This window comes from Podarcis muralis, chromosome 13, assembly GCF_964188315.1.
Source record: "Podarcis muralis chromosome 13, rPodMur119.hap1.1, whole genome shotgun sequence".
Lineage (NCBI taxonomy): Eukaryota > Metazoa > Chordata > Lepidosauria > Squamata > Lacertidae > Podarcis > Podarcis muralis.
In genome coordinates, this window is record NC_135667.1 from 20,817,715 (window position 1) to 20,840,780 (window position 23,066).

The 23,066-nt window shown below is 48.1% G+C and overlaps 1 protein-coding gene and 1 gene segment (V, D, J or C); both read left to right on the forward strand.

Annotated features, from left to right (window-relative positions):
• Positions 1-316: 316 nt before the first annotated feature.
• LOC114582762 (tyrosine-protein phosphatase non-receptor type substrate 1-like) lies at positions 317-9,712 on the forward strand. The segment is given in 6 exon segments: positions 317-675; positions 1,305-1,643; positions 7,031-7,327; positions 8,234-8,527; positions 8,635-8,736; positions 8,872-9,712. Coding segments are annotated over 6 exon segments (1,170 nt in total).
• LOC114582273 (CD276 antigen-like) lies at positions 9,387-23,006 on the forward strand. Its single transcript, XM_077918125.1, has 7 exons — positions 9,387-9,400; positions 10,884-10,890; positions 17,431-17,797; positions 20,203-20,499; positions 21,595-21,888; positions 21,987-22,094; positions 22,233-23,006. Exons 1-7 carry the CDS (start codon positions 9,387-9,389, stop codon positions 22,325-22,327), a joined length of 1,182 nt encoding a protein of 393 aa, XP_077774251.1. The 3' UTR covers positions 22,328-23,006.
• The last annotated feature ends 60 nt before the right edge of the window (positions 23,007-23,066 follow it).

The window sequence follows — 23,066 nt, forward strand, 5'->3', positions numbered from 1 at the left end:
CTCCTCCTGAAGCAAAGTTCTTAACCCGAGGTACTATTTCTGGGTTAGCGGAGTCTGTAACCTGAAGCGTCTGTAACCCGAGTTACCACTGTATTTAACAACATTCATATATACCACTCGGTGTTAAGAAAACCTCTAAGCGGCTCACAAAAATATCAAACAGAACATCGTGAAGAACATTATTTTAAAATATGCAAAGGAGACTTTGAAATCACCAGTATAAACTGCAGTGGAACCTTGGTTTTCAAACTTCTCCGTTGACAAACGTTTCAGAACCCGAATGCTGGAAGTAACTGCTTCAGTTTTTGAACACTTTTCAGAAGTCAAACGTACCACATGGCTTCCGTTTTGAGTTTCCCTATTGTATTGATGCTTCCGTATTGAGTTTTCGGTTTTTGAATATTTTTGAACTCGAACAGTCTTCCGGAACGGATTGCGTTCGAAAACTGAGGTTCCACTGTAAAAAGAAACGAAACACGCCCAACTTCTACACGCCTGCCTGGGCTGGCTTGCTTAAAAGCAGAAATGTTTTGATCGGACACCCGGGAGTCACAGTTCAACTGAACTTTTGTCTCTCAGGTGCACATTGCGCTCCCATCCTTTGTGGAGAAAGTAAGCAAGGCGGCCCCAAAATGCCCAGCTTCTCGTGTTTGCTGCTCTCCTTGCAGGGTGCATGTAAGTCGCATCCCCTCACCCGGAGGACCCTTGCCAGTTGGGGGGGGCTCCTGGGGGCGAGGGCAATGGAGGAGGAGGGAGGGAGGGAGAGGCGGCTTCGCAAAGACCAGCAGGAGCCGGGAAGCGGGCGGCCAGGCGGCCTAGTCCTAGAAGGACCAGGAGAGGTTTCCTGTCTGGAACCCTGGAGAGCCTCTGCCAGTCAGTGTAGAGAGTACTGGCCTAGGTGGACTGATGGTCTGATTCAGTATTAGGCACTTCCTGTGTTCCTATGAAACTTCTTTTTCCTTCAACGGCAGGGTGGGGAGGGGCGCAAGACTCCCCTCTTGGCCTTACTGTTGAGGTCCAAAGCAGACCAGAGCAATACGTTTGGTACCAGCTTGGCTCAGGAGTTGCCAGCTTCTTGGCTCTTTTTATGTGAATTGCCCTGAGGCCTCTGGGTATAGGCCGGAATAATAATAATAATAATAATAATAATAATAATAATAGTAATAATAGTAATAATAATAATAATAATAGCCACAGGTGAGAGCTGAGTGAAGTTAAAAGTTAAAACTGGCTTATGATGGCTTTAGCCTGTGAGGGAGGTCCAGTCTAATTACAGTCTAACAGTATTTCTTTGTCCTTTTCAGGGGCAGCCGTGATAATCCAAGTCCCTTCATCCCCAGTCCAGGCAGGGCCACACTCTAATGTATCCCTGCCTTGCCACTTCTCCTTAGACCCTCCCAGGCCCATAAACGTTGATTTCCTGATTGTGAGATGGTCGCTGAGAGGAAAAAACGTTGCAAAGTTCGATACCAGCATCACAGTGTTTAGACCCAGGGGAGCAGTGCTTGATGCGAGGCGGCTGCCAGAGGGAAACGCCACCCTCTACCTCTCGGACGTAAGGGAGGAGGATGCCGGGGAGTATACGTGTTTTGTTCTCCATACTCCTGACAGTGCTGAAGGGAAGGTGGCATTGAAATTAGAAGGTAAGGGAGGCAAGGCGGCGGGTGGAAAACCTTTTTTAAAGCACCAAACATATTTCACATTAAAGTCCTTGATGTAAATACCATTTTAAAGGACATCCTTTGAAGCACTTCACGTTAACTCCAGGCTAAACAGACCTGACAGGGCCCTAGTTTTATTCATGTATCTGCCTCATTGTGATATTAACCAGCTGGGCTGTGTCTATTTCTACAAGAGAATAAAATGTGCGGTTGCTTAACGCCGCTCTGCACCCTTGCCTTGGCTCCCTATGGTCCGTTGCTTGAAGCACTTTTCTCCCAGCCCAGCTCTGATAACCAGATTTGAACCATGCTGGAGGCAATGGGATAGAGAGGTGTAGCGAGGAACACCTCTATGTTCACTTTTCTGTAAGACAGACCCCACACACTGCACCAGAACAGGGCAGCTAAACTAGGATGCTAAAGCCAAGACCTGCCTCTTCTACATCTGTCATTGGAATAAACCTACCTGTGGAAATCCTTTCTCTGGGTACCACAACCAACTTCACCATGACACATGATGACCAGCAAGAGATCCTTTTCAATGGTGGCTCCTTGCCTTTGTCATGCTCCAGGGCATCCTGCCTAGCTCCCACATCGAGATATTTTAGGCTCCATGCAATACTACCTTGCCTTCTCTGGCTTTTTTTTAAATATATATTTTATTGAAATTTTCACCTTATTACATTAAAAATGAAAAAAACAAAAAACAAAAAACAAAAAAGTTAAAAACACATAAAGTTTACATCCTTATTTTCAATAACATATTTCCCAGACTTCCCCACACCTCCCCTTCTTGTATTCCAATTCAAATTTTTAGTTCAACAAGTTCTTGTCCCCAATTCTTAACCTTTTAAAATTTAATTCATTTTAGAAAAACCACTTTAAACTTATAAACATCAATATTTGTACATCAGTGCTCATTCTTAAAACCTTTTTCTAAAGTTGACCCAAATTCCCTTCCACGAATTCCCCAATTTTCATACCAATAGCAAAACAAAATAAAAAAGGAAACAGAATATAATTGTACACCCTTTGGATTCCCAAACCCCACCCCCCTTTCCTGGTTTTGATCCCCAACAAATGTCCATCAGTCTTAGTCTACTATCAGCCTGGAGACCTCACGTCCGAGGCTCTTAATTCTCTCTCAGTTCCTCTCTGCTGGTTTTTTTTGATAGTCCTTAATGTTAAACACCAGATCTCGGAGAAGCTCTATCCCAGTAGGGTTCATGTTTCTTCCAGCCAGACCTCCATACTTAAAAGTGGAGCCCAAATCTTGTTTCTTACTCCTTTTAAGTCCAAATGTCCCAAAAGCTCCAACTTTCACCTTAATCAAATTTGTAATCCATAGGTCTTCAGATCTCCACATAAGGAGATCTCTCCGTTCTTCAGTCTCCAATTCAGACCAAATTTTCATCATCCAGTACTTATTTTCCTTTGTAGCCATCATGTCAGGCCTCTGGCTCTCCTTTGTCATTTGCCACATTACATCTCCTCCTTCCTTTTCTTCAGAAACAACATATGTCTCTTTTTCCACACTCTCAAATCTCTCAAGTTTCTCTTCTTGTCCAGCTGCATGGGCATCCTGAGTCAAGTCCTTATCAAGTTCAATGAATTTGTTTACTGCTAAGTCCAGAGCTGCCACATTGGTAGCCAAAACATCAATTTGGCCTTGTAACTTTCCCAAGAGAAGAAACACTCTGTCCAATTTAGCTTGAGTTTTTTCTCCTTCAGCCATTCTTGTAATATCCCAAAACCCCCTCTAGAGGGATTTTGGTTACTTATCTCCCTTCCAGTTCAAATCCAAAAGTCAAGTTAGTTTGTATCAATTCTTCCTTGTTTTCAACAAAATAACCAAATTGTAACAAATATATCGAGCAGAGACAGCAAAAACCAAGTTCTCTTTTTCCTTCTTGACAGCTACTTTGACAGCTGTCAAACTCTTCTATATCTCCTCAACAGGCTCTCTCACGGATCACTCCCGGGTCCGGGGGGGTGGGTGACACTTCAGCTCTCAAAGTTAGCTCTTATCCTCCAGTAAAATTACTTATACTGCCAAATCGTGAAATTAATATCTTTTACTCAGTAGAGAAGAAGACGTTCTCTCGACCTTAGTTAGTTAGTCCTTGCTTTAAATTATTTACAGGACGGGGAGACGGACTTCCTTTTTGCGCCTTCCCCGATCGTGCCTAATTCAAAAAAAATTTTTTCCTTGCAAATCCAATTTCCGTATTACTCACAGGTTGTTGCTTTTAAAGTCCAATTGTTCAAAGGAAGAAGTCAGCGCTCTCCGACCATGGCATGCGGCTTCACTCCGCAGGAGGAGCAGTCGACTCTCAGCACCGCGCCACTCACCCCGTCCACCGTTCCGTAGCCTTTAAAAAGGCTCCTTCGTGGGTCGGGGGGGGCGCAAATGGTGCCCGCCGAGTCACCAGGTTCACAGGCTACAGCGCCTGTGATTTCTAGGTGTCCCCGCGTCGCCGCAGCGGCCAGACCCAGCTCCTACGGAGCCGATTCCCTCCGGAGCTCGGAGGGAATCCGCCATTAGTCGATGGCACTGACCCGGAAGGCTCCATGCAATACTACCTTGCCTTCTCTGGCTTTAGAAATGCTTATTTGCTGAATGCTTACAGCGTGGTCCTAAAAGTCCAGCTGAGTTAACTGAAGCTTACTCCCAGGTAGGTGGGTATCGGAATTGCAATTTGTACAGTTCCGTTTCTTGAACTGCTGCAACTGTGGTTTAATGGTTTTTATTTTGTATGTATGGTGTAAATATTGTATTTTTATCTTTTATCTGAATTAGATTTCTGGTCCATAATACAAAATGGATGCTGATGATGTGGGACAGAAGTATTTAAATAAATAAATACTTATAATTTGGGTCTCAGTTTTGGGGAGCATAGCCACGGTGCTCCCTCGGAAAGAATTTGCCTATATGAAGCACATAACACTGGTTTTGTCTCAGCTGTGTTGGCTGCCATTATACTTCCCAGCATTTTTCAAGATGCATATCTTGATATCCTAAATTGGTTAGGGCTGTGTATTACAGGGAACACCAGCTCGCATTCAAGCCTACTCCTCTGGAGATGAGGCTTTGGGGAGAGCTGCAGTTTCATGTTCCATCATTAAGAGATGTTCATTGTAAGGAAACAGAGCAGGGCCTCCTTTGTGGTAGTGCTACAGAACTGAGATGTGACCTCTCAAGAGAGGCTTGACAAAAGCACGCTTTGACAAATATCATCACCATTTATTTATTTATTTATTTATACCCCTCCCATCTAGGTGGGTTTCCCCAGCCACTCTGGGCAGCTCCCAACAGAATATTAAAAACACAATAAAACACCAAACATTAAAAACTTCCCTAAGCAGGGTTGCCTTAAAGTATCTTCTAAAAGTCAGATAGTTGTTTGTTTCCTTGACATCTGATAGGAGGGTGTTCCACAGGACAGATGCCACTGCTGAGAATGCCCTCTGCCTGGTTCCCTGTAACCCCACTTATTGGAGGGAGGGAATCACCAGAAGACCCTCAGCGCTGGACATCAGAGTCTGGGCTGAATAATGGGGGTGGAGACGCTCCTTCAGGTACACTGGGCCAAGGCCATTTAGGGCTTTAAAGGGCAGCACCAACACTTTGAAGTGTGTTCAGAAATGTACTGGAGGCAATGTACATCTTTCAGGACTGGAGTTATACGGTCTCGGTAGCCACTCCCAGTCACCAGTGTAGCTGCCGCATTCTGGATTAGCTGTAGTTTCCAGGTCACCTTCAAGGTAGCCCCACATAGAGCGCATTGCAGTAGTCCAAGCGGGACAGTTTGCCCAGACCTTGAGGGATGGCATAGTGGAGGTACAGGACTGCAGCTCTTTTTTTTTTAAATAATTTTTATTAACAGACCAATCACGTCACATTATCATATCACATTAGTTCCAAATTATACAGCCAAATTTTAAATTTTGTTGGGGGTGCCCATACATCAAGCTCCGCTCGAGTCCAAAACAGCATCACTTATCTTACTGCTTTCATTAGACAGTTCTGTCCAGTTTGATCCGGATAGTCCTTTATTACTTCCTTTCTCTTCTTGTTGTTATCATAGATTCCTTTCTTTGAGATCTCTGATGATTTTCACAAGCAGGTTGAAAGCTGGCATTCTATGTGGATTTTTGTACTCTTCCAAAAATCATATCGATCAGGGACAGCCTCTGTACAACGTTTCCATACACAAGATTAGTCTCAGATCTGTCCTTTATTTTTCAAATAAATCAAATGTGTCTGGGGGCTCTGTCAGATCAAACTTGCATTCCAACATTCCTTCTCATTCGAACAGTCCTGATTCTCCTCCCCCAGTCCTTCCTCCTCCGACAAGCCTGTCTTAGGGAGACGCCATATTTTAACTGCGTCATAAGAATTTTCCACTTTTCTCACCATTCTCCAGTCTTCTTTCCTGTTTTAATCCATCCCACATAGTTCTTAAAATCCTGCTTGTGATTCATAAAAGCGCAACGATCTTGTTTCTATCTGGGGTGAAGGGTTATTTATGTCACATCATGCAGGGGGGAAAAATAGTTTTTTCCTCCACCCCCCCCTTCGTTCCAAACATACAGTCTCCTTGTGATAATTCATCAGAAGATTTACTTATCCGTCCGTCACTCCTGGTCGCAGAGATCCATTAATCATCAGTCTTATCTTCGAGCTTTACTTGATGTATGTGCTTTCACCTTCATTTCCAATCGTATGTTTCCAATTATAATTCCAAGCTGAAGCAACCAGCACGCGCTGATTGGAATCGGCGTCAGGAAGATCTGACTTCACCGAGAGCCTTTTGCCAAGTGTTCGGCACCCTCATCACTCGTATCAGGGGGTGAATTGTGAACACCGCTGGCAGGGCAGAGCCCCCCCCCCACATCCTGGGGGGCTTAGGAAGGCTGCATATTTCCCATAGCAGCCCCTTAGTACCTCATATGGGTCAGAGAGATGTTATTGTCAGCCATCTTCCAACGCGCCACCTGGTGGCCCCCACAGGACTGCAGCTCTTAACTGCATTTGGGGGCGGGCCAGGCAGGACTTGGGGCTAAGAGGATAGTGAGTAACTTAAAGGCCACCTAATGAGTTCATGGGCAAGGTGAGATTTGATCTGCAGATTCCAATGCGTGCTTCAACCATGACTTCTACACCAACTTCCTTGTACTAAGAGTTGCCTTTTATCGCAGAAGGGAAGAGGGAAGTCACATCCATGCCAAACATTTAAAGCACACTTAAATGTGGTTTCCGGTGAAGAATCCTGGGAACTGCAGCTTGCTGCTCACGGAGCTACAGTTCCCAGCACCCTTTAAGTTGCCCAAGGAGATGCTCTCCTAACTCTCCTCTCTCCCTCCAGCTCCCCCACGCCTAACACTCGGCCCCACAGAAGTGCCGCTGGGAAAACCAATCAATTTGACATGTACAGCATCTGACTTTTACCCTGCCGGTGTCTCTGTGAAGTGGCTGCGAGGCAGTGAGACTGTGAAAGTTGACTCGCCCCCTGCCAAGCGTGGGACCAATTACCTCTTCTATGCAGAGAGTGTCCTGGAGTTCACACCACAAATCTCCGACATTGGTGTCACCTTCTCATGCCACATCCAACACCAAGCAGCAAAAGACCCAATCCGTCAAGATATTAAGCTGAAGGTGGTAGGTAAGTGGGAGCCTTTCCTGTGCAGCCTGGAGTCCTGAAATGCCCATGCTAAGCACAGTTCCCCCTTAGTGAGACCCAGTTCTGACTCGCACTCTCTACCCTGTTCTGCCTCTGCTTATTTTCCTCCTCAAAACTCTGTATCCCTTTGGTCTAAACAGTAGTGTCTGCTCCATGATAAAGAATCCTGCAAGACCTTATCTGCTAAGGTGGATGAAAGCCCACCCAGTTAAATTTGCTTCCACACTAGGGCCCCTCATGATTGCTAAGGCACCACTTTCCTGCAAATCAGCTGGAAATCACATTAAAATGGTGGCTTCACACACTACTTAACATGGCGCTATAATTAGCAAAAAGGCGTAATGTACCCCATTTTCAGAGATGGGGAGCCTGTGACCCTCCAGATGTGGATGGGCACCTGCCCCCATCAGACCTGGGCAGAGAAGCCAATGGTCAGGATGATGGGAGTTGTAGTCAAAGGACATTGGAGAGCCACACTTTCCCTTTCCTTCCCTCACAGGACCTGTAGTGAGGTCTGTCTGGCACCTCCATTGACCTCTTCCCCTACAGGCTGTGATGGACTAGAATGGCATTTTTACTCCCTTTAAAGGGAGCGCATAGGTCTGACTAAAAATACAGTCGTACCTTGGAAGTTGAACCGAATCCACTTCAGAAGTCTGTTCGACTTCCAAAATTTTTAGAAACAAAAGAGCAGCTTCTGATTGGCTGCAGGAAGAGATTGAACCTGAGACCTTCTGCATGCAAGGCAAATATTCTGGTGCTGAGCTGCTCTTGTGTAATGCATTTCATACAACTGTGGCCTTTAGAGACTGTTAGGTGGGTTGCCTTTATAATCTAGTGGCCTTCACCAGACTTGCAAGACCTCAAATCTCTTTCTTCTCCTTGCAGCTCGCCCAGAACTTCATATGCTCACCAGGCCACCAGGGAAGAGGTTCTTGGTAGCGGAGTGCCTAGTGTGTGGGTTTTACCCACAAAATGTTACAGTGCAGTGGCTGCAAAATGGGGAGCCGATACAAGGGAGAATATACGAGTCTGAACTTGAACAAAATCCTAACGGGACGTTCTCAACCGGAAGCGTCTTCTTCCCAAATCAGGACCATTTTGCAGCCAGTTATGCCTGCCAGGTACAACATGAAGCACTGGAGGCACCACTGGAGGAGACGATCCCCTGGAAGCCAGAAGGTGAGGGTGTCAGGGAATTACCCACCCCTCATCCCCACAATGTAGTACCAAATCACATTGGCCAAAACTTAAACCTGCATCTCCAAATGACTCTCCTCCATCTCCAGGATACTTTGGATCACCGATGGCTTGGCTGCTAGGATCTCTGGGACACCTTGTGGGACTTGGCATGGGAGTTGGAGCGATGTTGATGTACCAAAGGCGCAGAGGTGAGTTGGGGATGCTGGGAGTGGTGGCAGAAAGGGCAGCAGAGTCCGTGGGGAGGCAAAGCTGCAGTGCTGGGGCACGGGACTGCAGATTGCAGTTTGGAAGCACCTGAATATTGTGTTCTCTCTCTCTCTCAGCAGCCAAGTATAAGCAAACTGAACCGAATGACGAAACCCTCCTGAAGATGTCGAAGGTCAAGAGGGAAAATCCAGATGAAGTTTTTGTTATTTAACAGTCCACGGAATGAAATTTTGGCACAGGGTTGTTCCAGGCAATGAAATATTGTTCCATTTCATTATGTATTTCCTTAAAAATGCATTTCCAGTATGATAATTGCAGGAGGCTTTGTTTTAAAGTCAAGGCGATTTAAATCATTTATATTCAACCTTCCATTTTGAAATTATATACATATAGTAGAGCTCTGCACTCTTCGGGTATTCTAAGAAACCAAGGAATATTGAGGCTTTTAAGATGGATATTATAATTTGTTAGTTTCAGGGCTGTGCCTCTCCCAACTCAGGGCCCCAAACGAGCCCAAGGAACACCTGATCCAGCCTGATCTTCATACTGATGACCAGTTGTGTTGTGACATACAAAAGAGTGCCTAGCTTGAGGGTTGGGCTACTGTTTAATTAAGGTTAATAAACCCTTCATGTCAGGAGGCAGGTTGGGGAACAAGAATCTGCATATCCTTGCCTCCCCGCTCTGACTGGAGCATCGAGAGCAAGAGGGTTCAATCCTGCCTGGTGCTGCTTCACCAACACATTCCCCAGGCTGCCTCTCCTCTTTCTCCATCATTTCCTTCCCTGTCCCAGTTTGTGTGTAATATGATTTCTTTTCTCCTTTAGTTTTTCACCTTATACGCTGCATTATCTGTATGGCTATACTTTAGCTTCACCTGTTCCAAATTATGTTTCTTGTTTTCTTGTGTTCTGAATTCTGTATGGAAATGCAGATTTCAATAAAGTGTTCAAAAAATAAATAAACCCCAAATTTGTAGTAATTCAGAAGTAGGAGAAACTCGTTGACAGCACCAGTGCCTGACGTTGGGCAAAAGATTCTCGCAATGCAGTGTATTGGACTAGACGGCTCTCGGAGTCCTTTCCAACTCTTCAATTCCACTATCCTATGAAATCATCTGTCCTTGAAACAGCATTAAATTATGCCCAGGAGCTCAATGCTGCTTTGGGGAACAGCACACTATCCCAATGCCCACATGCACCACAATTTGTGGGTGCCTGGCCCCTTCATGGGGAATTTGTGGGTGCTGGGGCACTCAGGGCCCCAGGGAGTTGGCACTTATGGGCTCCCAAATAAGCTTTGGGCCGCTACAAATCATTCTGAAGAGAAAAGGAGATCTGTGACTGCCAGCTGCTTATGGCAAACTCTGCCTCTAGTTTGTGACCTGCTCTGCCTCTGCCCTGCCATTTTGTGACTGTTAGGCCTCAATAATCCTCAAGGCAGAAAGTTTTGAGAACACGGCACTTGATCAGCCATCGAAAAACTAAGTGACGTTATCCCCTCGGCAACCACTTTTTAAAAGCAGGTGTATACACATTCTATTTTAAATTATATAGCAACATTCATATATACCACTCGGTTTTAAGAAAACCTCTAAGCAGCTCACAAAAATATCAAACCGAACATCGTGAAGAACATTATTTTAAAATATGCAAAGGAGACTTTGAAATCACCAGTATAAACTGCAGTGGAACCTTGGTTTTCAAACTTCTCCGTTGACAAACGTTTCGGAACTCGAATGCTGGAAGTAACTGCTTCAGTTTTCGAACACTTTTCAGAAGTCAAACATACCACATGGCTTCCGTTTTGAGTTTCCCTATTGTATTGATGCTTCCGTATTGAGTTTTCGGTTTTTGAATATTTTGGAACTCAAACGGTCTTCCGGAACGGATTGCGTTCGAAAACCGAGGTTTTTGTAAAAAGAAACGAAACACGCCCAACTCCTACACGCCCATCTGGGCTGGCTTGCTTAAAAGCAGAATGTTTTGATCTGACACCCGGGAGTCACAGTTCAACTGAACTTTTGTCTCTCAGGTGCACATTGCGCTCCCATCCTTTCTGGAGAATACAAAGTAAACAAGGCGGCCCCAAAATGCCCAGCTTCACCTGTTTGCTGCTCTTCTTGCAGTGTGCATGTAAGTCGCATCCCCTCACCCGGAGGACCCTTGCCAGTTGGGGGGGCTCCTGGGGGCTAGGGCAATGGAGGAGGAGGGAGGGAGGGAGGGAGAGGCGGCTTCGCAAAGACCAGCAGGAGCCGGGAAGCGGGCGGCCAGGCGGCCTAGTCCTAGAAGGACCAGGAGAGGTTTCCTGTCTGAAACCCTGGAGAACCTCTGCCAGTCAGTGTAGAGAGTACTGGCCTAGGTGGACTGATGGTCTGATTCAGTATAAGGCAAAGCAGACCAGAGCAATACATTTGGTACCAGCTTGGCTCAGGATTTGCCAGAAGGAGGCGTACAAGGCGCCATCCAACTGCCTAAGGGACTGCACTCCAGATTTGTGTAGGGTTTGCTCCTTAACCTTTGCTGAAGATGTCCCACAAGGGAGTTTTTTCCTTCTCCTAGATGGACCACCTTCCCAGATTGACGAGCCCCATCTGCCCCTCACTTCCCTCTATACCTGGAACTTGTCTTCACACGCAGGGGAGATCTCTTAACTCACTGAGGGTTTGAGACACGTTAGCTACCCTCACCTCATTTAGCCATCCAGTCGAAGCCTTTCCCAGGGAGTGGCTGCTATCACCTGCTGACAGCTTCTTGGCTCTTTTTATGTGGATTGCCCTGAGGCCTCTGGGTATAGGCCGGAATAATAATAATAATAATAATGTGGTGGGATGATGAGCTGCTTGTGCGTAAAATGCAAGTCCCTCAGAGTTTGATCAGGTTTTCAAACCTCTGCCTGTGACGGAGCCCCTCCGGCATGGCTGCGTCAATCGCTAGTAGAATCCGAAAGTGGTTGCTTTCGGAAACGTTTCCAACATAAAAGCTCTTTCACGGAAACACGTCTTCTGGACTCTCTGCGTGACAGTTTCCGGCGAGGCGTGGGTGTCCCTATAGGAGGTCCTGAGACCTCTCCACTGTTTTCGCTGGAAACGTCTCTGAGCCACCCCTCCGACTCACTTTCCCTGGAAGTTCCTGCTCGCCCCCTACTGGTTCCCTCTTCAGCTGCTCCGTCTCTTTCAACCTGAGGGAGCCTTTGCACCTCCTGTCCTTCCGATGGCAGTTCCCTGACATCCACCTCCCCTCCAGGGCCCCCTTCCCCCCCTCCCGTCTCCTCCCCTCCGGGCTGGGAGGAAGTAAAACCCCTGAAAGAACCTTCCTCATCGTCCGAAGTTTCGAACACTTCCCTCCACCTGCTACTGTCCCTCGTCTCTCGATACTCCTCGTCTTCGGAGTCTATTCCCTCTTCCAACTCCGACTCCGTGAATCCTTCCATTTCCTGTTCCTCGTCGGTGGTGCCGAAGTACTCCCTCCTAAACCTTTCTACCGGCTGTGGTTTCCTAGGGAATCTTTGGTGGAACGTTTCTGTTAAAACCTCGTCATTGACCTCCCCTGCAGTCACCCAGGTGTTTTCTGACTCCGGTTCCCCTTCCCACGCCACCAAATACTCTACCTGATTTCCCTTCCACCTGGAATCGAGGATTTCCGCTACATGGTTGCTGCGTTCCCTCTCTTCCAAGGCTGGTCCCCTGACGTGCTCCCCTTCACGTCCCCCCCTGTATGGTGACAGTAACGACCTGTGGAACACTGGGTGCAATTTCATGTGGTTGGGTAACCGGAGTTTGAAAGCCACCGGGTTGACCTGCTGAATGACCTCAAAGGGTCCCAATCTTCTGGGCCTCAATTTCTTACAACCCCCTTTGAACGGCAACCCTTGGGTTGACAGCCACACTTGATCCCCCACCCTTATGGTTTCACCTTCCCTTCTGTTCTTGTCTGCCTGCTTCTTATATTGTGCCTTGGCCCTTTCTAAGTTGAGCTGGAGCTGATGATGGATCGCTTCCATCTCTTCTACAAAATGTTCAGCCGCTGGAACGCTCCATCTCTCCCCTCCCTCCCCTGGAAATGCCCTGGGGTGACACCCGTAATTAGCCAAAAAGGGGCTCATCCCTGTGGACACATTCTCCGCATTATTGTAGGCAAATTCTGCCAGCGCCAACTTTTCGACCCAATCGTTCTCTCTGTCATTGACATAACACCTCAGATATTGTTGAAGAATGCCATTTGCTCTTTCCGCCTGCCCGTTGGTTTCAGGGTGCCGGGCCGTTGAAAAATTGACTTCCACGTGCAGCAAGCTCATGAGCTTCCTCCAGAACCTGGAAGTAAATTGTTTGCCGCGGTCCGAGATCACCCTCAAGGGAGCCCCGTGCAACCTAAAGATGTGTTCTACAAACAACTTCGCTGTTTCTTCCGCTGTGACTGCATGTGAGCATGCTACAAAGTGGCACATCTTTGTTAACAGGTCTACTACTACCATGATGGCTGTTTTCCCCTTGGACTTCGGCAGATCCGTCATAAAATCTATTGATACCGCTTCCCAAGGCCGTTCTGGTGTGGGTAATGGTTCTAATAACCCTGCCGGCGCCCGTCTTTCCCCTTTGGCTCGCTGACATTGGTCACACCCTCTTACATACTCCCTTACATCTTCCCTCACCTTGGGCCACCAGAATTCCCTGGTAACCAACCCCATGGTCTTGTGTTGCCCAAAATGTCCCGCCGTGGGACTATCGTGCAACTGCTTGAGTACTCTCCCCCTCAATTCACCTTCGGGTATATACAGTGCCCCTTTGTAATACAATGCCCCATTTCTTTCCTCAAAACCTTCGGGGCTCTCGCCCTCCCCCCTGAGTCCTCTGAGCTTATCCTGGGCATATTCATCATTTTCCGTTTCCTCTACCAGTTCTCGTTGCCCCACCAGCGCCGCCCCACACACCCAGCGGTCCTCAGGGATGACATGTCTCTCTTCAATCGCCCCCTCCCCCTCCCAATACTCTGGTTTGCGTGAGAGAGCGTCCGCCCTGACGTTTTCTGGACCTGGCACATAACAAATTTCAAAGTTGAATTTAGAGAATTCCTGTGCCCATCTCACTTGTCGTTGGTTGAGCACTCGAGCTGTTCTCCAATACTCTAAATTCTTGTGGTCGGTGCACACTTGCACCTTGTGTTGTGCCCCAATTAATAAATGTCTCCACCTCCGGAACGCTTCGTGAATGGCAAGTAGTTCCCTGTCATACACCGTGTAGTTCCTCTCGGATTTATTCAGCTTCCGCGAGAAGAAGGCACACGGTCTCCACTCTGACATACTCCTCCCCGGTTGAAGAAGTACCGCCCCTACCGCCCGGTCGGACGCATCGGTTTCCACTCTCATGGGTTTTCGTAAATCCACATGCAGAAGTTGTTCTTCCGAGGCGAAAGCCCTTTTCAGTTCTTCAAATGCTCGCTCCGCCTCCGCCGTCCAAACAAATTTCTTCTTGCTGCTGAGGCAGTCGGTGATGGGCGCCGTCAAGTGGGCAAAGTTCTTGATGAACTTCCGATAAAAGTTCCCAAACCCCAAGAATCTTTGCACATCCTTCTTGGTCTTCGGTGTCTTCCATTCCAGTACCGCTTGGACCTTGCCTGGATCCATGGCCAATCCCTTGTCTGACAAGCGGTACCCCAGGAATTCCACCTCCTTGGTATGAAACTGGCACTTCTCCAGTTTCACCCACAGCTGGTTGGCTTGCAGCCTGCCCAACACTTCTCGAACGTCCCTCACATGCTGCTCCTCATCCTCCGAATACACCAACACGTCGTCTAAAAAGGCCACACAGTTCTTGTAGAGCAAAGGCCCCAGAACGTGGTTAATAAACGCTTGAAAGCACGCGGAGCCTCCTTGTAGACCGAAGGGCATAACGAGGTATTCAAAGGCTCCCAAAGGGGTGAACATGGTGGTCTTCCATTCATCTCCCTTCCTTATGCGTATCAGATTGTACGCCCCCCGCAGGTCCAGCTTTGTAAAAATCTTTCCCTTCCTTACCCTGGTCAAAATGTCATCAATACGGGGCATAGGGAAAGCCAGGGGTTCCGACACTGCATTCAAGGCCCTGAAGTCACACACAAGTCTCGGCTTATCTGTGTTTTTTTTGTCCACAAAAAACACTGGGCTGCCCCCCACCGCTCGGGACTCTCTGATGAAACCTCGCTTCAGGTTTTTGTCAATGAACTCCCTCAGCTCCTGCATCTCCCTGTCGGACATGGCGTACAGCTTGCCCACTGGGAGTTGGGCCCCAGGGAGTAGGTTGATTTGACAGTCAAAGGGTCTATGCGGCGGCAGTTTGTCTGCTTCCCTTTCGCTGAATACGTTGCTCAGATCTGCGTATTGCGGGGGCACCTTCCCTCTGCCCATTACTTCCATCCCGGCTAGGGTGACTCTGTCTCCGCCCTGAACCTTCCCCTGCTTGCAGTGTTCTAGGCAATGCGCTGACCCAAAGGAGACCACCCTCTGATGCCAGCCCACTAGCGGATCGTGTAGCGCCAGCCAGCTCATCCCCAAAATGATGGGAGCTCCTCCCAAGGTGGCCACATTAAACGCTATCCGTTCGGTGTGCCTTGCCACCCTCATTATCATCGGGACAGTCTGTTGGCTAACTTCTCCTCCCAACAGCTCTCTGCCATCAATCGTGGTCACCTGCAAGGGATTACTTAAAGGGATGGTCTGTATCTGGTGCTCAGCTGCAAACTCCTTACTCATAAAATTACAGGAGCTGCCTGAATCCAAAAGCGCCTTGACCTGTAGGGGGTGTCCATTTGGCAGCTCTAGTGACACTTCTATCACTAAAGCAGGTCTGGGTGGTTCTGGCGTGGGCACTTTCACTGCTCTTTGGCCTGGCTGCTGTGCCCCGACGGTGGCAGCCAGGCGTTGGCTTTTACTTGCTCCTTGTTTTCCTCCTCCCTTTCCCCCACAGCTCCTGCCATCCCTTGCCATTCCTTTCTTTGTGGGCAGACTCTGGCAAAGTGCCCTGGCTGTTGGCAGAGATAACATTTCTTGGCGCTCTTTCCCTCCTTCTTCCGCCCTTCACTGGGATTTGAAACTGCGCGCGCCCGCGCTGTTCCAACTTCCATCGGCTCTGCCGGCGGGAAAGGTGGCTCTGGAATGTCCGGAATGCGCAGTTCCCTCCAACGTTCTCCTTTCCCTTCCCGCCTTTCCAAAGCTCTCGCTTCCTGGCGCGCTCCTATGGCCAGCGCGGATTTGGTCAGCTGATCCATAGACTCCGCCCTTGGCCCCCGGGAAAGTTCATCTTTAACGGCCGAAGAAAGCCCCTCTTCAAAAAGCATTTGGATGGGTTCCGCCGATAGGTCCCACCCCAATTTATGAATCAGCATAGTAAACTCAGTCCAGTACTCACGGACAGATCGGCTCCCCTGTTTGCAAGCCATTAACTGCCTTCGTACCACCCCCTGCTCAATGTCACTGGAAAACATCAGGTCCATGGCACGAAAAAACTTCCTCGTGTCCTTTAGTATCTCATTATTCACTGCCATCAGGGGTCGAACCCAATCCTTCGCCCCCCCTTCGAGATGGCCAATTACAAAAGCCACTCGCGATTCCTCGTCGGGGAAGTCATCATACTGCAGGTTGAGAGCGTATTGCATCTCAGTTCTAAAGGCATGATAGTTTCTGGGATCTCCCCCGAATTTCTGCACCAATCCTGGCACCTTTCTGGCTATCGAGGTGGTTTTCTCCTTTCCCTTTTCTGCATCCTGAGCCCTCCTCTCCTCAAGCCTCGCCGTTTGCATGGCCAGCTGGATCTGCAACGCCCTGTACCTTTCTTCCAGGCTTGGACCTCCTCCAGCTGCTCCTGCTCCTCCGGTTCCGGCTGGGTCGCTCATGATGCCGCTGCTTGCACAAGCTGGCTTTCAGGGACTTTCGGATTGCTGTGGTGGGATGATGAGCTGCTTGTGCGTAAAATGCAAGTCCCTCAGAGTTTGATCAGGTTTTCAAACCTCTGCCTGTGACGGAGCCCCTCCGGCATGGCTGCGTCAATCGCTAGTAGAATCCGAAAGTGGTTGCTTTCGGAAACGTTTCCAACATAAAAGCTCTTTCACGGAAACACGTCTTCTGGACTCTCTGCGTGACAGTTTCCGGCGAGGCGTGGGTGTCCCTATAGGAGGTCCTGAGACCTCTCCACTGTTTTCGCTGGAAACGTCTCTGAGCCACCCCTCCGACTCACTTTCCCTGGAAGTTCCTGCTCGCCCCCTACTGGTTCCCTCTTCAGCTGCTCCGTCTCTTTCAACCTGAGGGAGCCTTTGCACCTCCTGTCCTTCCGATGGCAGTTCCCTGACAAATAATAATAATAATAATAATAATAATAATAGCCACAGGTGAGAGCTGAGTTACGACTGAGGACCAAAGTTGGACAAGCCACCCCGGAAAGAGCTTGACGTGTCCCACACCAGAGGTACTCCCCCTCCCCTAGCGCCCCATACACCACAGTAGATAGTTACTTTTTTTGAGAAGTCAAAGGCGCATCCTGCATTCAGATTTAAACTAGTCCTCAAACTCCTCTAACCAGCCTGGTTTTTTTTACCAAAGGGCTTTGGGATTCCCTTTTTTGCATAACTACAGTTTGCAGGAATCTTAAAAGTTAAAACTGGCTTATGATGGCTTTAGCCTGCGATGGAGGTCCAGTCTAATTACAGTCTAACAGTATTTCTTTGTCCTTTTCAGGGGCAGCCGTGATAATCCAAGTCCCTTCATCCCCAGTCCAGGCAGGGCCACACTCTAATGTATCCCTGCCTTGCCACTTCTCCTTAGACCCTCCCAGGCCCATAAACGTTGATTTCCTGATTGTGAGATGGTCGCTGAGAGGAAAAAACATTGCAAAGTTCGATACCAGCATCACAGTGTTTAGACCGAGGGGAGCAGTGCTTGATGCGACGCGGCTGCCAGAGGGAAACGCCACCCTCTACCTCTCGGACGTAAGGGAGGAGGATGCCGGGGAGTATACGTGTTTTGTTCTCCATACTCCTGACAGTGCTGAAGGGAAGGTGGCATTGAAATTAGAAGGTAAGGGAGGCAAGGCGGCGGGTGGAAAACCTTTTTTAAAGCACCAAACATATTTCACATTAAAGTCCTTGATGTAAATACCATTTTAAAGGACATCCTTTGAAGCACTTCACGTTAACTCCAGGCTAAACAGACCTGACAGGGCCCTAGTTTTATTCATGTATCTGCCTCATTGTGATATTAAGCAGCTGGGCTGTGTCTATTTCTACAAGAGAATAAAATGTGCAGTTGCTCAACGCCGCTCTGCACCCTTGCCTTGGCTCCCTATGGTCCGTTGCTTGAAGCACTTTTCTCCCAGCCCAGCTCTGATAACCAGATTTGAACCATGCTGGAGGCATTGGAATAGAGAGGTGTAGCGAGGAACACCTCTATGTTCACTTTTCTATAAGACAGACCCCACACACTGCACCAGAACAGGGCAGCTAAACTAGGATGCTAAAGCCAAGACCTGCCTCTTCTACATCTGTCATTGGAATAAACCTACCTGTGGAAATCCTTTCTCTGGGTACCACAACCAGCTTCATCATGACACATGATGACCAGCAAGAGATCCTTTTCAATGGTGGCTCCTTGCCTTTGTCATGCTCCAGGGCAGCCTGCCTAGCTCCCACATCGAGATATTTTAGGCTCCATGCAATACTACCTTGCCTTCTCTGGCTTTAGAAATGCTTATTTGCTGAATGCTTACAGCGTGGTCCTAAAAGTCCAGCTGAGTTAACTGAAGCTTACTCCCAGGTAAGTGGGTATCAGAATTGCAATTTGTACAGTTCCGTTTCTTGAACTGCTGCAACTGTGGTTTAATGGTTTTTATTTTGTATGGTGTAAATATTGTATTTTTATCTTTTATATGAATTAGCTTTCTGGCCAATGAGACAATATGGCTGCTGATGGTGTGGGCCAGAAATTTTTAAATAAATAAATACTTATAATTTGGGTCTCACGGTGCTCCCTCGGAAGGAATTTGCCTATATGAAGCACATAACACTGGGTCTCTCTCAGCTGTGTTGGCTGCCATTATACTTCCCAGCATTTTTCAAGATGCATATCTTGATATCCTAAATTGGTTAGGGTCGTGTATTACAGGGAACACCAGCTCGCATTCAAGCCTACTCCTCAGGAGATGAGGTTTTGGGGAGAGCTGCAGTTTCATGTTCCATCATTAAGAGATGTTCATTGTAAGGAAACAGAGCAGGGCCTCCTTTGTGGTGGTGCTACAGAACTGAGATGTGACCTCTCAAGAGAGGCTTGACAAAAGCACGCTTTGACAAATATCATCACCATTTATTTATTTATTTATACCCCACCCATCTAGGTGGGTTTCCCCAGCCACTCTGGGCAGCTCCCAACAGAATATTAAAAACACAATAAAATATCAAACATTAAAAACTTCCCTAAGCAGGGTTGCCTTAAGGTGTCTTCTAAAAGTCAGATAGTTGTTTGTTTCCTTGACATCTGATAGGAGGGTATTCCACAGGACGGATGCCACTGCTGAGAAGGCCCTCTGCCTGGTTCCCTGTAACCCCACTTATTGCAGGGAGGGAACCACCAGAAGGCCCTCAGCGCTGGACATCAGAGTCTGGGCTAAATGATGGGGGTGGAGACGCTCCTTCAGGTATACTGGTCCAAGGCCGTTTAGGGCTTTAAAGGGCAGCACCAACACTTTGAAGTGTGTTCAGAAATGTACTGGAGCCAATGTAGGTCTTTCAGGGCTGGTGTTATACGGTCTCGGTCGCCACTCCTAGTCACTAGTGTAGCTGCCGCATTCTGGATTAGCTGTAGTTTCCAGGTCACCTTCAAAGGTAGCCCCACGTAGAGTGCATTGCAGTAGCCCAAGCGGGACAGTTTCCCAGACCTTGAGGGATGGCATAGTGGAGATACAGGACAGCAGCTCTTACTGCATTTGGGGGCGGGCAGTGGCGTAGCGTGGGGGGTGCAGGGGGGGTCGGTCGCACCGGTCGCAACATCTGGGGTTAGGGCAAATCCACAGGTTAGGGGGCACAAATCCATGGGTTAGGGGGCGCAAATTACTTGCCTTGCCCCGGGTGCTGACAACCCACACTACGCCACTGGGGGCGGGCCAGGCAGGACTTGGGGCTAAGAGGATAGTGAGTAATTTAAAGGCCACCTAATGAGTTCATGTGCAAGGTGAGATTTGATCTGCAGATTACTAGTGCATGTTTTCAACCATGACTTCTACGCCAACTTCCTTGTACTGAGAGTTTCCTTTTACAGTGGAAGGGAAGAGGGAAGTCACATCCATGCCACACATTCAAAGCACATTTACCTCGTGTGGCTTCCGGTGAAGAATCCTGGGAACTGCAGCTTGCTGCTCACGGAGCTACAGTTCCCAGCACCCTTTAAGTTGCCCAAGGAGATGCTCTCCTAACTCTCCTCTCTCCCTCCAGCTCCCCCACGCCTAACACTCGGCCCCACAGGAGTGCCGCTGGGAAAACCAAGCACTTTGACATGTACAGCATCCGACTTTTACCCCGACAGCGTCTCTGTGAAGTGGCTGCGAGGCAGTGAGACTCTGAAAGTCGACTCACCCCCTGCCAAGCGTGGGCCCAATTACCTCTTCTATGCACAAAGTGTCCTGGAGTTCACACCACAAATCTCTGACGCTGGTGTCACCTTCTCGTGCCTCATCCAACACCAAGCAGCAAAAGACCCAATCCATCAAGATATTGAGCTGAAGGTGGTAGGTAAGTGGGAGCCTTTCCTGTGCAACCCTGGAGTCCTGAAATGCCCATGCTAAGCACAGTTCCCCCTTAGTGAGAATCATTTGTGACTCGCACTCTCTACCCTGTTCTGCCTCTGCTTATTTTCCTCCTCAAAACTCTGTATCCCTTTGCTCTAAACAGTAGTGTCTGCTCCATGATAAAGAATCCTGCAAGAACTTATCTGCTGAGGTGGGTGAAGGCCCACCGAGTTAAATTTGCTTCCACACTAGGGCCCCTCATGATTGCTAAGGCACCGCTTTCCTGCAAATCAGCTGGAAATCACATTAAAATGGTGGCTTCACCAGTGGCGTAGCGTGGGTTGTCAGCACCCGGGGCAAGGCAAGTAATTTGCACCCCCTAACCCGTGGATTTGCGCCCCCTAACCTGTGGATTTCCGCCCCCTAACCCGTGGATTTGCCCTAACCCCAGATGTTGCGCCCGGTGCGGCCAGCCCCCCCTGCACCCCCCACGCTACGCCACTGGGCTTCACACACTACTTAACATGGCACTATAATTAGCAAAAAGGCGTAATGTACCCTATTTTCAGAGATGGGGAGCCTGTGACCCTCCAGATGTGGATGGGCTCCTGCTCCCGTCAGACCTGGGCAGAGAAGCCATTGGTCAGGATGATGGGAGTTGTAGTCAAAGGACATTGGAGAGCCACACTTTCCCTGTCCTTCCCTCACAGGACCTGTAGTGAGGTCTGTCTGGCACCTCCATTGACCTCTTCCCCTACAGGCTGTGATGGACTAGAATGGCATTTTTACTCCCTTTAAAGGGAGCGCATAGGTCTGACTAAAAATACAGTCGTACCTTGGAAGTTGAACCGAATCCACTTCAGAAGTCTGTTCGACTTCCAAAATTTTTGGAAACAAAAGAGCAGCTTCTGATTGGCTGCAGGAAGAGATTGAACCTGAGACCTTCTGCATGCAAGGCAAATATTCTGGTGCTGAGCTGCTCTTGTGTAATGCATTTCATACAACTGTGGCCTTTAGAGACTGTTAGGTGGGTTGCCTTTATAATCTAGTGGCCTTAACCAGACTTGCAAGACCTCAAATCTCTTTCTTCTCCTTGCAGCTCACCCAGAACTTCATATGCTCACCAGGCCACCAGGGAAGACGTTCTTTGTAGCTGAGTGCCTAGTGTGTGGGTTTTACCCACAAAGTGTTACAGTGCAGTGGCTGCAAAATGGGGAGCCGGTACAAGCGGGAATATACGAGTCTGAAGTTGAACAAAATCCTAATGGGACGTTCTCAACTGGAAGCGTCTTCTTCCCACAGCAGGGCCATTTTGCAGCCAGTTATACCTGCCAGGTACATCATGAAGCACTGGAGGCACCACTGGAGAAGATGATCTCCTGGGAGCCAGAAGGTGAGGGAAATGGAATTACCCACCCCTCATCCCCAGAATGTAGTACCAAATCACATTGGCCAAACTTAAACCTGCATCTCCAACTGACTCTCCTCCAGCTCCAGGATACTTTGGATCACCGTTGACTTGGCTTCTAGGATCTCTGGGACACCTTGTGGGACTTGGCATGGGAATTGGAGCGACGTTGATGTACCAAAGGCGCAGAGGTGAGTTGGGGATGCTGGGAGTGGTGGCAGAAAGGGCAGCAGAGTCAGTGGGGAGGCAAAGCTGCAAAGCTGGGGCACGGGACTTCAGATTGCAGTTTGGAGGAACCTGATTATTGCGTTCTCTCTCTCTCCTGGCAGCCAAGTATAAGCAAGCTGAACTGAATGACCAAACCCTCCTGAAGAAGACGTCGAAAGTCAGGAGGGAAAATCAAGATAATGTTTTGGTTATTTAACAGTCCACGGAATGAAATTTTGGCACAGGGTTGTTCCAGGCAATGCAATATTGTTCCATTTCATTATGTATTTCCTTAAAAATGCATTTCTAGTATGATAATTGCAGGAGGCTTCGTTTTAAAGTCAAGACGATTTAAATAATTTAAATTCAACCTTCCATTCTGAAATTATATACATATAGTAGAGCTCTGCACTCTTTGGGAATTCAAAGAAACCAAGGGATGTTGAGGCTTTTAAGATGGATATTATAATTTGTTAGTTTCAGGGCTGTGCCTCTCCCAACTCAGGGCCCCAAACGAGCCCAAGGAACACCTGATCCAGCCTGATCTTCATACTGATGACCAGTTGTGTTGTGACATACAAAAGAGTGCCTAGCTTGAGGGTTCGTTTAATGTTTAATTAAGGTTAATAAACCCTTCATGTCAGGAAGGAGGTTGGGGAACAAGAAGTAGCATCTCCTTGCCTCCCCGCTCTGACTGGAGCATCGAGAGCAAGAGGGTTCAATCCTGCCTGGTGCTGCTTCACCAACACATCCTCCATTCTGTCTCTCCTCTTTCCCCATCATTTCCCTCCCTGTTCCAGTTTGTGTGTAATATGATTTCTTTTCTCCTTTAGTTTTTCACCTTATACGGTGCATTATCTGTATGGCTATACTTTAACTTCACCTGGACCAAGTTATGTTTCTTTTTTTTTGTCTTTTGAATTCTGTATGGAAAAACAGATTTCAATAAAATGTTT